Source organism: Trichosurus vulpecula, chromosome 3 (assembly GCF_011100635.1).
Source record: "Trichosurus vulpecula isolate mTriVul1 chromosome 3, mTriVul1.pri, whole genome shotgun sequence".
Classification (NCBI taxonomy): domain Eukaryota; kingdom Metazoa; phylum Chordata; class Mammalia; order Diprotodontia; family Phalangeridae; genus Trichosurus; species Trichosurus vulpecula.
In genome coordinates this window covers 23,430,293-23,447,429 of record NC_050575.1, presented here as the reverse complement: position 1 = coordinate 23,447,429, position 17,137 = coordinate 23,430,293, and the positions used below count along the sequence as shown (strand labels likewise).

The following is a 17,137-nucleotide window of genomic DNA, read 5'->3' as shown; positions in this document are numbered from 1 at the left end:
CAGGTTTAATTACCACCTTGAATAAACACTTTGTTCATGCAGGCCAGTTTGTATGCAGGCCAAGGTTTAAGCTCTCTCTCTTCAAAATAAATAATCCCTAAGTTTTAAAATGATTTGAATCGGAATTGGCAGAGACTTGAATTAGAATAATATATGTGCATATGTATATATGTACATATATGTATCTTGTATAAATGTTTAACGGAATAATATAAGGACAGAAGATGTAGTTTGATAGTGTTGAGTTTTCTTGAAAGAAGTTGTGTGTGTATGTGTGTGTGTGTGTGTGTGTTCAAAGCTTCCTTTTTCTACAGCCTAAAATTTTACTTCTTTAGAGTTGGCTTGCTAGGCTTCCAATCAATTCAAGATTATCAGGGATTGCTTATCCAAGTCAGCGGGTTCCCTGGACCACCTCCTTTTTTCTGCTTTTTGCCATTTTTTTGCTTCTTAGAATTTCTCCACTAGGAAGGACTAGGGAAGGGAAAACGGATGAAGGTCAAACCAGTTTAGCTAGGTAGGTAGGGTTGGTTAGGAGAGAAGAATGTTGTTCTTTTGACAAAGATTAAACAGATTTTGCTTTTTCCTTGCTGTCCCCTTGCCTCATTACTGAGGGATATTGAATAGCTACAGGATTAGCCATCACTTTTGCCCACTTCAGCTTGGTTCCAGATGACATTCTAGCTAAAGGACCAAGAAAGCGCTTGGATTCAAAACGTTGTGGTTTTTATAAATTGAGTCTTTGTTCAGTTGAAAGGTGTTTGGGACGACTTCCAGCTTTGTTTTCCACCTCACAGGGCAGGTGAAAAAGAAGTGCCAAAGAAAGATCTATAATGATCTATATAGATCTATAGAGATCTGTAATAGGTGGTCTCTTAGTAGTCCTGACAGAAATACCTCCCACTGCAGATTTTAACACTGCCTTCTCTATCCCCAGGTCACCTGTACCTCTCATACACGTGACTCCACACACCAGAAAGCAACTCCTGTAAAATACCACATAGCCACATTTATTTATGCCTAGAATCAAGCGCTTTAGGCAAAACCAAATTTTTTGAAATATACTGTAGGGGGCAGGGCTACTTGATCCTGGCTGGAATGGTAAGGCCTGCACCATGAGAAGCTTATTGCTGGTATTTGCTTTCTTTTCTGGAAACGGCTATAATGAAAACCCTACAGAGTTATGGAGGGACAGGGCCCATTCTGTAGAGATTCAGTCCCAAACCTGTGTTTTAGCTAATGAGTGTAATTTTGAGGGTAGTCATATCTCTGGCAGCCAAAATATACAAAAAAAGGACTACAGACTTAAACTTATGCTATCATCATCCAGCACCTCATTCCCTCATATTAAAGGGAAACTGGTGAAGGTAATATAATGCTTTTGCCTCAAAGTGCATGGGTTCCAGGCCTTCTGAAGATGCCAAGAAAATTCCTGCTGCCTTCTTTGAATATTACAAAGCCATGGGTGAGGAAATGAAGAATTTAAAGGTCACAAGCTGTATTTTCCTCACTAGTGCCAATCAAAGCTAAGAGTTTCCAAGGAAGAAAAAAGTGAAGTTTGAGAAATGAATTGAGAAGGTATTATTTGAGAATAAGATTCCATTTTCTGCACCATGGTTTGAAGTATAGGAATGACGGGGTCTTGGCCAGTGATAGTGTATCTGCTGAAAGCTAATAAAAATGTATCTGCCTAAAGACTTGTGAATCTGATATAGAGGACTGAAAATGGAGAATTCAGGAAGGAAGAAAGAATTTACCTACATCCGTTTGCCCGAGCCAGATACCTAAGGAAGAGAATTATCAGTGGAAAGGATTAATAACCCGCAAGAGACAACATACAGGAAAGAGAGGCAATAATTTTAAAAATCACAACTCTAAATACCTGCTCACAAAGATTGTAAGTGATAATGTGAATTAAAGAGCATAAATGCAAGAAGATATTGTCATATTACAATATGGCTGAGGAAGGCCATCATACCTATTCAAAAAGACTGCCTCAGGCTAAAGGGGAGATGCAATAACATTGTTAAGAAGTTGTTCTCATGTGAGAAAATCCAAGAAGGATAGCGGAGAACATGTGAGTGAAAATCAGTGGAGGGAGAAATAGAGATAATATCACTGCGGAAGTAAAAGACAGATTTCCCAGCCAAACGAGTTCAGGAAATGGACCATAAAAGTGGCAGGTAGGCTATGGTAGTAATCAGACCCTTGAGCTATTTGCTCGAGCTCATTATTTGTTTAATCAGAACAGCTAATAAATTCTTAACTTGCCCTATGAAAAGATGGATCCGTACAAAAAGACACTCCCTTCTGCTCCTCCACACACTCCATGGGGCTTAGAAATCTGCCAGTCTAATTAGAAATAAGAAGAATCACCTCTACATTCCTCAAACCAGCCCTAGAATAATACACAGAAGGACCCTTGGAAGCCTGAGGTACTCCATAAGCTCTTGGTGGGCACGAGAGGGGGAGAAAGCTCTCTAGGCATCAAGGTGGAATAGATAGATGGATAGAGCCCTGGAATTGGAGTCAGGAAGACCTGAGTGCACATCTGGCCTCAAATATTTACTAGCTGTGCGACTGCGTACAAGTATTCTTCATCTGTAAGATGAAGAATATATATAATATAGTAATATATTATATTAATTATATTAATATAATATTAATTATAATATAATATTAATATAATATAATATTAATTATATTAATATAATAATAGCTCTTATTTCTCAGGTTTGTTGTGAGGATTAAAGGACATTATTCATGTCCTGAAAATTGAAATGGGCCAGATAGAAAACTCAGTAAGTAACAAAAGATTGCAACAATCAAAAGATTGAGGGGGAAGAAAATCTAATAAATTGTATAGCAAAAAAACTGATAATACTTGTAAAAACACTTAGCACACAGTGCCTGGCACATAATAAGTGCTTAATACATGTTTGGAAAAAAAGAACCTAATGGGGGGGGCTGGTGCCCTGGGGCAAGGAAGAGCCCCTAGGCAGAGAGCAGCCCTGGAGCAACCCCAGTGGCGTTGAAGGAGGTGCCTGGGGTTTTAGATGCCATACTCAGGACCTCATGCATGCCTTCTAGTGGCAGAGCCTGGCCCAAGCACAGAACCTCTAACCTAGACATTGAGAATGTTTGGGATGATCAAACTAAGGTAAACTCCAAATACCATGAGAAAATACCTTTATTTGAGAGATACCTGATGAGTTGCCTCTGAGGAAGGTAGCAAAGCCTCAAAGAAAACTATATCCTGGTCACAAAGGTTAATGGGATGAAACAAGCCACAAAATGGACTAGCCAGGGAGGAGAGAATGGCAAGGAGAACCGATACCTTAGAATGGATGGTGGAAAAACTCACTCAAGAAATAAATACCCTGAAAAAGGAAATGGGCCAGAAAACAACAACGCAATAAGAAAAGAAACATTACAACAAAATCAAAAGATTGGGGGCAGCTAGATGGCCCAGTGAATAGAGCACCGGCCCTGGAGTCAGGAGGACCTGAGCAAATGCAGCCCCAGACACTTGACACACTTACTAGCTGTGTGACCTCTGGCAAGTCACAACCCTTTTGCCTTGCCTTCCCCCCTACAAAAAAAAACCAACAAAAAACAAAATCAAAAGATTGGAGAAAAAAATCTTCTAAGTTGTATATTTTTAAAAAAAGCTGACCTGGAAACCAGACCAAGGAGCAACAATCTAAGAAGTACTGAAGTAGCTAAAAACTAGAACCAAAAGCAGGATGGACACCACCTTTCAAGCAATTATAAATGAGAACTCCCCAGAACTCTTTGGATCAGAGAGCGTTGGAAAAGGAACCTACTGGTCACCTAGAAGAAACTCCCTAGTGAAAACTTCCAGGAACATCATAGCCAAAATCCAGAGCTTCCACATCAAAGAAAAAAGACTACAAGCAGCCAGAAAGAAATCAAGTACCACAGTGCCACAGTCAGGGTCACCCAAGTCTTGGAAGCCACCGCTACAAAAGAGAAAACTTGGAATACTGGAATACGCTATTTCAAAAGGCAAAAGATAAAAGCATACAATTTAGGTTAATTTATCTGTCAAAACTATGTATATAATCTTCCAGGAAGAAAAAAACAATGGTTGAATAGAAGATTTCCAAGAATTCCTGACTAAAAAGCTAGAGCTGAATAGCCATTTTGAAATGGAAATGCAGGGCACAAGAGAAACACAGAAAGGCGCACATATTCGCTTAGAATTTGTTTGGAATGGAATATGTAGGGAAGAATTGTTAACATGTTAATAGAAAAAAATGTCTTCTCAGACCCTGTCTTTAAGGGTCATAAAGAATGGTCAAAAGGACAGAAGGCCTTTGGGTGGGATTTTTTTTCTATTTTGGTGGTTTAAGGAAAAAAGACAAAAATCAGTGAAATGGGACTATACTGTAGAAGAAAGAAAGGGAAGGGAAATTACTATCACGTAACAGAGGTGCATGATATGAAGATTCTATAATCATGGAAGAAGAGGTGGAGGGACAGGCATCACATGAATATCACTTTCATCTGAACCAGATAAAGGAAAATCAAAAACAATTACTCCCCACACACAAAGAGATTTTCTGTACAAAAGTACATTAAATTCAAAAGGGAAATAGGAAAGGACAGGGACAAGAGAGGGGACAGAGGAGTCTAGGAAGAAGGGCAGGATAGAAAAGGGAATAGTCAAGCCAAAAAAAACCCTTTCATGTTGTAGAGAGTAATATGAAGAAGGTATTAAAGGGAAAGGAAGAATGAGTAAAAACTTGGAGTTGGGACAAGAGGAAGAGAAGAGGCCCATCAGAGGAAACAGACCATTTCATACATGGATCATAAATGTTAGGCAAACTTGTTCTCTTTTACCACCTTCTCACTTGTAAAGAGGAAGGTGGGAACAGAGAGAGGAAACAGTACAAGAAAACAGGATGCAATTACACATTTAACAATCAAAACTGTGAATGTGAATAGGACAGACTCATCCATAAGACAGAAGATAGGTAAATGGTTTAGAAAACAGAATCTGGAAATATGTGAGATATAAAAATATAGATATTCAAAATAACCATAGAAGCTATAAAATATTTTGGTGTCTATCTACCAAGAAACAACCAGGAACTATAATTAATCTAACTATAAAACATATTTTGCAGAAATAAAGACAAATAAATGGAGGAACATTTCTTTCATGGGTAGCTGAGCCAATATAATAAAAATGAAAAGAGTAGGTAAATAATTTACTTATTCAATACCATACTAAATTAACAAAGAAAAATTCATATATAGGAGCAAAAAAAATCCAAGAATCTCAAAGGTAATAATGAAAAAAAGTGAGAAGGAAGCAGGGAAAAGAATTAGTAGTACTAGGACTCAAATTGTACTACAAAGCGGTAGTAATTAAAACAATTTGGTTGTCCCACTGGTTGATCAGTGGAGTAGATATACATACCAGAAGCAATTGAACACAGTAGCATAGTTTTTCTTAAACCCATTTCCTGGGGTAAAGCCATATTTAACAAAAACTATTAGGAAAACTGGATAGCAGTCTGACAGAAATTAGATTCATATCAAAACCGCGTACTATATGCCAAGGTGAACTCTAAATGGATACATGACCAAAAAAATGACTAATGTAGAAAGATTTTCAGGGTGAGGGAAAGGCCTGTGCTGCTTATTGCTCCCTTCACTGTTGGTCCAGCCGTTCTAAAAAGCCATGTGAAACTATGCCCAAAAAAGTAACTGATCTGTATGTACCCTTTGACCAAGGTATAACACAACTAGAACTATGCTAAAAAAAAAGAAATCAAAGAAAAAAGAAAAGGACGTACATATAGAAAAATATTTATAGCTGTTCTTTTTATAAAAAGGAGCTCTCAACTGGGAATTACCGAGTATCCTATTGGGGAATGTCTAAGCAAATTATGGTGTATGAATGTAATGGAAAAGTATTGTGCCATGAGAAATGAAAAAAAAATGACAGTTTCTGAGCAAACGAGGAAGACCTTTATGAATTGATGCATAGTGAAGTGAGCAGAACTATAAAAACGGTTGATGATGACATTATAGGAAAAAAAAACAACTTTGAAAGACATTAGAACTCATTCAGTGCAATGATAACTACTATTCCAGAGGACTACAAATGACATGCCATTCATCTACAAGAGAGATAATGAACTTAAAATGCAGAGAGAGACTTCTACTTTTAAGCATTACCAATGTGGGAATTTATTTTGCAGGACTGTACATGATGAGGGTTTTGTTTTTTCAGAGTGGGGTTTTGGGGGATTTTTATTCAATGAAGGGGTTAATGAAAGGAACAAATTATAAATGCATACAAAAGTAAATAGCATTTAGAAAGGGGGAAGTAACAAGGAGAAATTATATTATAAACATAATTCTAAGATGGAGGAAATGATAGTAGAAATGATGGGAAATTTGGAACAAAGTGACAATTTTATCTTAGAGTTTGTGGTAGATAGGGAAGGTAAAGCTGAAATACTCTGATGTGTACCCTAGATTTTAGGAGAAGAGATTTTAGGAAGCAAAGGGAGAGGGAAAGAAGAGGAAATACACATATGTATGTGTGCGTATGTATGTAGACTGGTATCCATTTCCTGCCCTAAATTTCTGCTAAGGAAGTCATCCCAATATCATTAATGAAAACTGTGTGTTTAGGATTCTCTCAGGAATGAAATCTGGTGACACTAATGATTTTGATGAGGACTAGCTCCCTAAAGAAACCAGTACAAGTGTGCATAACTCTTAGAGACTAACTTAGATTTAAAGAAGACATACAGAACACAGAAGCAAGAAGAGGTAACTAAGGATGAATATAAACATGAGGAATGGTGTTGTAAGAATAGTGTTAGAGGCATTAAAACTGAGAAGCTGAAACAGCAACGAATGTTCAAAAAAATGAAAAGGCTTTTTAAAGCTTATGATGAAGGCAAGGAAGAACAAAGAAGACTCTTCAGGGCAGTTGGGATAATGATGATGATGATGACAATGGATAACAGAACTATTCAACTCTTAATCTGCTTCTTCTTCTTCTAAGGAGAACAACCCTCAAGTTGGGAAGGACAGAATAAAAATATTTGACAGGAAAATGAAACCCTGGCTCAGGCCTGCACAACGTTTGACCTGAGGGCTGCTTATGGCCAAAAGATTTCAGCGGCCTGTGAAAAAGGTGGAAGAAGATGTCCTTTGTACGTAGAGGAAATCCTTTGGCATGTGGCAGGCTGCCAGCAGGCTGTAAGTGGCCTGCAGGTTGTGCAGGCCTGCCCTAGATAGTAAAGAAATGGTAGGGAACACCTAACTACCTTCAGTGTTCAACTCACCAGGTATGAATGAACTTCATGCCAAGATACTCAAAGAAATTGGCCAAGACGACTGGTGAGCCATTATCAGTGATCTTAGAATAATGAGAGACATCAATAGAAATGCCCTAGGGATAGGAGATGAGCCTATGTCCAAATAATTGAAGAAGGGAAAAGAATGGATGAACTCTATGATAAATCATAAAACTGGTCGTATCTTTTGACCAAGCAAATCTGTTACTGTGATTTTATTGTAAATGTTTCATTAAAAAGGACCCATAGATACAAAATATTCTTGTCTGCTTTATTTACAATTGTGGAAAAACTGGAAGCATTCTATAGATCCAGTCCCTGGGGAATAGTTGAGTCAATCCATGGATCTTATGGCGCCATAAAATTTTAACTACAGAGAATACATGGAAATTTGGAACAACTCATATGAAGTAAAGGAAAGCAAGATTCGCAGAATGAGAACAGCAAGCACCATGACTACCCACACATTCTTCAGAGTAACTGTGACCTCATCAGCGTAGGTGCTACTTTCCAGCAGTACAGATTTGCGACACACTGGGCCTTCAGTTTAAGACATCTGTTTTAGGTGCCTCCAGTGCTAGCAGCTGATGACACAAAGACGCAAACTAAACAGCCCCAGCCTTCAAGGGGCTTGCTTTCTATAGGGGAAATACAACGTGTACACAGATAAGGAATTTGAAGAGGTATTAATAAGGGATATGTGTATGGGTGGGGGGAGGTTTAAAGTAGGATCTAGTCATAGAACTTCCCCTTGGAGGGAGAAGCAAGGGATTCGAAGAGGTGGAGGTCAGTGGAAGTATATTACCAGCATGGGGTGGGGTGGGGGAATAACATGGAGATAGGAGATGGCATATCAAGTTCAGGGAACAGCCAGTAAGGCCATTTAATTGGAACACAGGGGAGTGAAGGAGAGTAATTTGAATAGGTAAGTAGAAACCAGACTGGAAGGTTTTAAATACCAAGCTAAGGACTTTGCATTTTATCCTGAAGTCAGATTGCCACTGAAGATTTTTGAGCAGGGGATTGACAAATTCAGGCTTTTGCCTCAGGAATATCATTCAGTAACTGCATGCAGGATGGATTAGAAAGGGAGAGACTTGAAGCAGAGAGGAGTTGGAGGGTATTGCAAATTAGTCCAGACAAGAGGCAGTAACAGCTGTGTGAGTAGAGGGTTGGATATGAGAAATGTGAGGGAAGAATAGGCACCGTCTGCTTCTTTCCCCCAAGTTCTGCCTTTCTACTAGGGAAGTCTGCTGGTGCTCCCTAATCTCCCCATTCTTCAGTCTCCTTAAATCTGATAACCTGCTCCTTTGCTCTGCTTCAGCCACACATGGAAGTGGTCACACCCTGCATTGTTGTTACCCAGAAGTGTTCTACTTTTCAATAAAAACTCTGACATTCTGCTACCTGAGTGCAGATAGCATCGTATCATTCCATCCCTCCCTAGGCCTTAACTCTCCTAAACCTGTTCTTCCGCTCGTTGTGGTGTTAGGTCCCTCTGCCTCTCAGTACTTTCTCAGGCTATTACCCTGGCTGAACCTTCACTTTTTTCCTTCCCAGCCTTGACCCTCTGGTCATGTTCAGTTGAACCAATTGAACTTCATACTTCTATCTACTCTAAAATCCCTTGCCCCTTTGTCTTGTGGCCAAACCCTATTTCTCAATTATTTCCATCATCCATCTCTTCTGTTCCCACTTACATGCTGCCAAACCAAAGAGGTTGAAGTCACATAACCATGCTGATTAGGAACATTATAAATTCATGTTATCCAACTTCAGCTGGACCCTCGCTGTAGCAAAGTAATCTTTTTATTCCTCCATAACTGACTCCATAATCTCATTCCCCACAAAAGTTATTTTTTTGAGACAGTTGGTGGCATAGTGGCTAGGGCGCTGGGCCTGGAGTCAGGAAAATCTGATTTCACATCTGGACTCAGACGGGTACTAGCAATGTGACCCTAAGCAAGTCACTTAGCCTTATTTGCCTCAGTTTCCCCAACTGTAAAATGGAGATAATAAATAGCAACTACCTCAAAGGGTTATTATGAGGATCAAATGAGATCTTGTTTATAAAAGCACTTAGCACAGTTATTTGACGTATGCTTTTCCCCTTCCCAAACCTCTCTTCAAGCCTCCTGTATTTTCCCCTCATCTCTCTCTCTCCTCCCTTCTCTCTCTCTCTCTCTCTCACTCACACACACACACACACACACACACAGGCACGTGCACATGTATACACACCAGAGCTCCTTACTTTATTGAAGAAATTGAAGCCCTTTACTGTGAACCCCCTCTTCTCTCCCTTTCACCACAAAACTCCTTGACATCATCCCCTGCTCTCTCTTCCTTTACCTCTAAGACAAATCCTTCAGCATGTGACCTTGATCCTCCCATCTTCCCCAGCAGATTAAAACCTCAGTCATGCCCTATCTCTCTAATATTCAACCTGTCCCTACCTCCTGGTTTAACCAGTGATTTAGAGGAAGGCATAGATGGCATGCTTATCGATTTTTCAGATGACACAAAACTGTCGGGGACAGATTGCTAATAGGCTGGGTGACAGAGACAGGATCTACAAGATCTCAGCAGGCCAGAACAATGGACCAAATCAAACATGATGATTTTTAATATTCATGAATATGAAAGGTCTTATACTTGGATTTTAAAATTCAACGATAGAGAGAAAGGATATGGTTAGACAACGTGAAAAAAAATCTTCCAGGTTTTAGTGAATTGTAAACAAACTCAGGATGAGTGAGCAGTGAAATAGCAGCCAAAAAAGCTAACGTGACCTTAGGCCAAGCATGGGATCCTTTTCACCCATCCATCAGCAGAGAGTGGTAAAACCAGATCGCCTGGCATTTCTGCTTCCAAGTTTTGCTTTCCCATGGCTTTCAGGAAGGGCTTCATCCCCATAGAACAAGTCTCTACTTCCTTTCAGTAGGTGTGTTGTTCTCATGACGTTATTCACTTGTCATCGTACTTTCTCTCTTTCTCTAAGGTTTGGCCGGAAGAACATTCTCTTCGTGACAATGGGGATGCAGACGGGATTTAGTTTTCTACAAGTCTTCGCAACAAGCTATGAGATGTTCTCGGTGCTATTTGTCCTTGTGGGCATGGGACAGATATCTAACTATGTGGCTGCTTTTGTTCTTGGTATGACAATCTCAGCTGAGCTGAGTACATATTGTGTGTCTCATTCCCATCCCATCCTTTATATTCCCCGTGACATCTCTGGTGTTCCTCACCTATGGGCTCATTCCTGACTACGAGGCTTTAGTGAATCCTTTTTACAAACAGGAAAACTTAGGCAACAAATATTTATTTAGTGTCTGCTATGTGCCAGGTACTGTGCTAAGTGCTGGGATTAAAAAAGAGGCAAAATGGAAGCCATTAATTATTTTGTCCAAGACAAGCTAATGGAAGAGCCAAAATTAGAGTTGTTTTCTAATCCTCTGAGCCCTGCTGCTGCCTTGATCTTAAAAGCAACTAGACATTACATGTTTTTCCTTGTTGGGCCTTTTAAAGCAGAAATGTAGTAAAACCTAGCCAATAAAGCACTCTTCACCAATTCTAGGTGCTTAATGTGGCCTATGGAAGAGGAATATTGTTTGATCTTTGAGATTGCATGAATTAAGGGCACTAGTGTCCAAGGAGAAGGTTGTGATCAATGATCTTATCAAGACAGAAATTGCTCCTTCCCAGAGAAAAGCAGAAACTGCTTAAAAGACAATGATGGTAGGAAAGGGGTTTTATTCATATGGGCTTATAATTCCTATCCAGTTATTTAATTAAAATTTTAAACAGGGTCAAAGGAAACCAGCCAGATCCGCAGAAAGCCTTTGGGTTTCTGATGTATTTATCTGTCTGTAAAATCAGAAATTGCTGAAGCCAGATCTTCTTTCCTCTCCAAGTTTTTTGTCCCCTGGGCCTCTGGCTCCAGGGTCACTAGCCTTCGGCTTCCTTTGGTTTGTACAGTTTTAAGGCAGTTATTTTCTCCTCAGCTTTAAACAGTATTCCCTCTTGGTTTAATTTAATTATCACTACCCTGCCCCCAACCTCTCCTATGGACCTTTTTTTTAAGTAACTTTCCCTTTCACTGGAATTTAAATCAACTACTAAGAAACACATGCCTTCCATAACATCATTAGGATTCAACTTTGTATTATTACCTTTGTTCCATCCTCTTCAGGTTGATATGAGGGGAAAGTGAGGGACCATATGAGTGAACCAGCAGTGGACTGGTGCCACTATTCTGGAATTGTTAATTCAGTTCCAGCCTCATCCTATACTTTCGGGTTTGTTAGCTAGTCTGAAATACTGCCCAGTCTCAGAAATGAAGACAATATCACAGTATTGCTATAAACAGTCAATAAGCTGAGTTACAGTGCTAATGTATGTTGCTCTTTTTTTCAAAGGAACGGAAATTCTGGGCAAATCAGGTAGAATAATATTCTCCACATTGGGAGTTTGCATATTTTATGCAATTGGCTACATGTTCCTGCCATTGGTTGCTTATTTCATTCGAGAATGGAGGATGCTAATGCTGGCCTTAACTCTGCCAGGGTTGCTCTGTTTTCCACTGTGGTGGTGAGTATGACCTCACTAGCTGATTGAATTTCTCCATGAAGCTAATATGTTCTGTGGTTTGGTCCTAAAAAGAGAGGAGAAGGAAACAATTTGGTTACTTCCTAATCAAAGCTTCTAAGAACAGGAAGCCCATTGATTTTTCAGGTTTTTTGAAAGAGATTATTTCTCAGTCCCACAAAAAATAAATGATTCAAAAGATTAGTGTATAAGCCTGAACCTGTAATTGGAGCTAGAGTCACAAAAGAAGGAGAAAACAGTCTCCTGCCCATAGGAATTCTGAGTCTGTTCAGGGATAAAAAATACTTGCCATACAATATTAAGTGCTAAATTTTGTAGTTAAAACTCTTTCAGTGCTAAATATGTGAGGTCTTCTGAGAAATGAGATCACTGAAAGCTAAGAGCAATCAGAGAAGACTTCTTGGAAGATGTGGGACTTAGTCCAGGCCCTGAAGGACAGATGGAATTTGGATATCCTGAGGGAGGAGGACATTCTAAATAAGAATAAAATTAATGCGAAAGCATAGACATAGGAATAGAGTATGGTGTGTGGAAAGTCCAGTGAGAAGACTAACCTAACTAGAGGAGGGTACTCATAGTAAGGGCAGTGGAAAATCATTTTGGATAGGTAGGCAGTGAGATTTAAATTGTATGTGGTAGGAACTAGGGAACTGATTTCATGAGCTTGGTTTTCAGGGGTTTTTGGAAAGATTAGCCTATCTGCAGTATATAGGAAGGCTATTGAATCTGGACCAGGATAATGGCTATGGGAGAGGGAAGGATGTTCAAGAAATATGTATAAATTTCCCATTCAGGTTCAAAAGAAATCTGGCTACACCACAAGCCCATTCTTGCCACATATCTTGCTATAGTTAACTACCCTGATTGACACGCAGCCTAAAAAAAATTTCCCCCATCTCCCATTGTCCACAAGATGGCGCCATTGTTTTTATGTTGCACTGGTATGATTCAATTATCAGAGGTGGTGTGGTAATTTCATGAATTGTCACATTTGACTCACACACACACACACACACACACACACACACACACACACACACACAGTGGGAGAAGGTGGGGTGAGGGGGCCAAGTTTTACCAAACAACCTTTGTGTTTAGATTTTGCTGTGGTCCGGCCTGCCTCTGGGAACTTAGAATATTCATTCATGTTTGTTTTTCTGAATACAGATCTTAGTGTTTGTGCCCTAACCTTGTCCATCACAATACCATTGTCACAGTCTGTTTTCCTTGTAGCATCCTGCCAGGGCTTACTTTATAATTGTCATGCAGCGTAGATTTAGCATGTTTTAAAACTTGCTGCTGCAGGGTTATTCCTGAATCGCCCAGATGGCTCCTGTCTCAGGGAAGATTGAAAGAGGCAGAGGCCATCATCCGGAAGGCTGCAAAAATCAACGGGATTGTTGGGCCACCAATAATATTTGACCCAATGGAGGTAAGTGCTGAGAAATGCAACAAATTAGTCATGCATTTACATCAACCTGAGACCATCTATTTCTAGGTGTATTACATGCCAACAGCAGAGAGTGTTCTCTCTCCTTAGCACTGGGAGCAGGGCAGTTTCAGAGAAAGGAGTCTCAGGTATAGGTGGATGGTAGTTTCTTGATCTTCATGATAAATTGAGGCTTTGCTGGCAAAACTAGAGATCAGACCTTGGTCTGTATTTGCTACTACCTGTTGGAGAAGCAGGTAATGTTCAAGCACAAACTCTTCTTCTAGCCTTTCACTCAAAAAAAGTGTTAAATGTTTATTTTGTGCAGAGTTAGGTCAGGGGAGAAGGAGCTGCCAATCAAACTTTCGTCCTTATGGATTGATTTTTTTTTCCTCAAAGCGGGAAGTCAAGCTCCCTGGAAAACAATCATTATTTATTAGATTATTGATAATAACCTGTTATTGGTAATAAATATTAGGTATTTAACAGCATTCTGCATAGTTTTTATCTTTTTTAACTTCTTACTGTTTCAAAGCAGCTAATTGAAGCAGTGGATAGGAAGCTGGACTTGGAGTCATTAAGACTTGGGTTCAGATTAGTCCTGTGACCCAGGTAAGTCACTTACTGTCTTGAAACTTTAGTTTCCTCATCTTTAAAATGGAGGTGATAATAGCACTTACCTCATAGGGTTGTTGTGTGGATCAAATGAAAGATTATATGTAAACCTCCACTCCTAACTCTCTGGACTTTCTCTTTCATGCCCCCTACCCCCCACCTTTTCAGCTTTATTTATTGTCTTCTCCTTTAAGAATATAAGCTCCTTGAGGTCAGGTACTGTTTGCTTGCATTTGTATCTTCAATATAAATAAATGCTTGTTGATTTAAAAAGTGCTTTAAAAACAAAATGATATGTAAACGTAGGTATTATTATTATTTCAGAGACTTGTCAGAGAGACATAATTTTTAAATATATATAAACTGAAAAGAACCAGTGACAAATTTGGAATTTGAGTTTGTGAGTGAAAGAGTCTCCTTGTCGCTTGTGGGCATCATCTCATAGGTATAAGTGGACAGTTTGCTGTATGTGTCTGAACCCTGAAATCTGTGACTGTTAGAACCTGTTCCTTCCCAGAGCCTTGTTGAAGGCTATTTACTTTCTTCTCCCTTCTCTCTACCTTTTTTTTGGCCCAAAGCTATAGCAGGGCTATGCTCCCCCTTGGTCTTACCATCGACCAGAAAAGGCCAGAAGTGTTTGTTGCTAAGTTATGGCCTGGCTGTACCTTTGGCAGGCTCCCAGGAGCATGGATTTGGGAAACCATGAATGCAGAATAGGTCCTGAGAATTCTTCATGGAAACAGGAATCTTTGTGCTCTGGCGTCGGTGCCAGCGGCAAAGATGTGAAGGACGCCATGGTTAGATATTCTCATCTTCACCACATTCAGAATCCAGGACTGTTGTAATTCTTAAAAGGGCCCAAGAGGAAAAATGCCCTTTGTTTCAGGCAGGAGCTCTGACAACATCCATAGACTCAGAAGATCAGAGATTTAATGGTAGAAGGGGCTTTAGAAGGTGACCTAGTATTTCAGAGCACTGAGTTGCTTCTACCTAGCTACCAGTCTTCTCACAAACAGTCAGTTCCCAGAATTCCGTGTCCCGTCCCCCACCCCCTCTTATAATACTCTAGTTTATGCCCTCCCCCTTTCCTTTGCTCCCTGGAGAGGGCCCACAACTAAACACTTCCTGACCCTTTAGCCTAGATATCCTGGCGCTGCAGTAGGAGGGAGGCTTGGAAACACTCACTGATAGCCACTGATAAATGGAAGAGGAAGGAAGCGCAGTCACAGAAATATGTTCAACCAAGGTTCATTTTGGGTGAACCAGAATGTTTGGAGAAAAATTGAGACCACCATCTATCCTCCTCCAGTAGAAGACTGCTTTGAGGAAAAGAGGCTATTTCAGTGATTCCCATTAAGTCCCAAACTGACCTTTTACTGAACTGCTAACTTAAGGAAAAATCCACCACTCAAAGCCAGGTTTACTTAAGAAGAAACATCAGAATGTTTGGATATGAGCTTGATTAATGGCTAAGGCTGCACCAAGTTTGACAGGAAGTGACTCTGGGTGAAGCTTGGGTCAGTTTTCCAGTTTTTCTTTCCAAATTCTCTTTTCCCTAGGACCAATTCTGTAAACATACAGTGTGAGAACAAATAACAGAAATACTTCCAAGCAAACAGACTGGTTTGGGTTCAGTTCAAACATTTATTGAGCACCTACCATATGCAAGGCCTAGGCTAGATGCTGATAAGGAAAATGGCTTGTTTGTTGTTCATCCTCTATTTTTGAAGAGAATTGGTGACACAGTGATGTCTTGACTTGGTTGTGAATTGGATTTAAGTGCGGCAGAGCTGTGTACTCTCCTCCAGACACATCAAAATCCAATGGTAAGACAAATGTCATGGTGACTGGGGATGACCCAGGATGCAATGGGTGACCTTGGCCTTCCTAAATTAAGGTCTTACCTAAGTCTCAGTTTGTCTGAAGCAACACCAATTCAGTGATTAAGGGCTAAGTAAGAATTGAGGCCCCAAGATAGCCTAATTAGCCATTACAAAAATATCTGTCTGGGAGGGGAAGACCCTCAAAGTTTCTGGCCAGAACAGAAAACAGTTCAACAAAAGCCAGAGTTATTTCAATTTAAAGGTGAGGATGAAAAAAAGAAGAGAGTGTAAAAGATGGCTTAAAGTTTAACATCCAAAAAACCCCAAAACCAACCAACTAACTAAGATCTTGGCAACTACTCCCATCACTTCCTGGCAAATAGAGTGAGAAGAAATGGAAGCAATATCAAATTTTATATTGAGCTCAAAGATCCCTGTAGACTACAGCTGCAGCCATGAAATTAAAGGATGCTTACTCCTTGAAAGGAAAGCTATGGAAAATCAGGACAACATACTGAAAAGCAGAGACATCACCTTGCCAGCAAAGGTCTGTATGGTCAAAGGTATGGTTTTTCCAGTAGCAATGTATGTCTGTGAGAGTTGGATTGTAAGGAAAGCTGAGCACTGCAGAATCAAAACTTTCTAATTGTGGGGCTGGAGAAGACTTTTTAGAGTCCCTTGGACAGCAAGGAGGTCAAATCAGCCAATACTTAAAGAGATTAATTCAGGCTATTCACTAGAAGATCAAATATTGAAGCTGAAACCTGAATATTTTGGCAACATAATGAGAAGATGGGAATCATTGGAAAAGACCCTGATGTTGGGAAAGATTGAAGGCAAAAGGCGAAGAGGATGGCAGAGGTTAAGATGGATAGATCGTATCATGGAAACAACCAGCGTGAACTTGGACAGACTTCAGAGATGGTGGAGGATAGAAAGGCCTGGAGTGCTATGGTCCGTGGGTTCAGGAACTGTCACAAATAGTTCCATATGAAACACAATGCGCTTTTTTGAAGCCTGTTTTTTCAGAGCTATATTTCAAGAAATAATAAATGAAAATTGCACAGGGCAAAAAAGCAAATCATTCCAGCTTTGGGGAGAAAAAAATAATAAAGAAGAATTAATTTTTTTAATGACTTGTTTAGCTCAGACACAGAGGAGTGGCCAGACCTGCCCAAAGATTGCCGTCGCTGATGTAGATGTCTCATGGCCCTCATCTGTCAAATAACGAACTTAAATGTCCTTTACAGCTCTCGTAGCCTGAGGATATAAAGATGCTATGATTCTATTTAGCCGGCACTGGGAATCCTTTCAAG

General features: G+C 39.8%; 1 protein-coding gene across 1 annotated transcript in view; it reads left to right on the top strand.

Moving 5' to 3' along the window:
- SLC22A5 (solute carrier family 22 member 5) overlaps positions 1-17,137 on the top strand; it is a 62,431-nt gene that overhangs the window by 31,205 nt on the left and 14,089 nt on the right. The window contains exons 3-5 of the mRNA XM_036751140.1: positions 10,348-10,502; positions 11,765-11,936; positions 13,260-13,386. Of these exons, the coding sequence (XP_036607035.1) occupies positions 10,348-10,502; positions 11,765-11,936; positions 13,260-13,386 (454 nt within the window). The remainder of the gene's footprint in view (positions 1-10,347; positions 10,503-11,764; positions 11,937-13,259; positions 13,387-17,137) is intronic.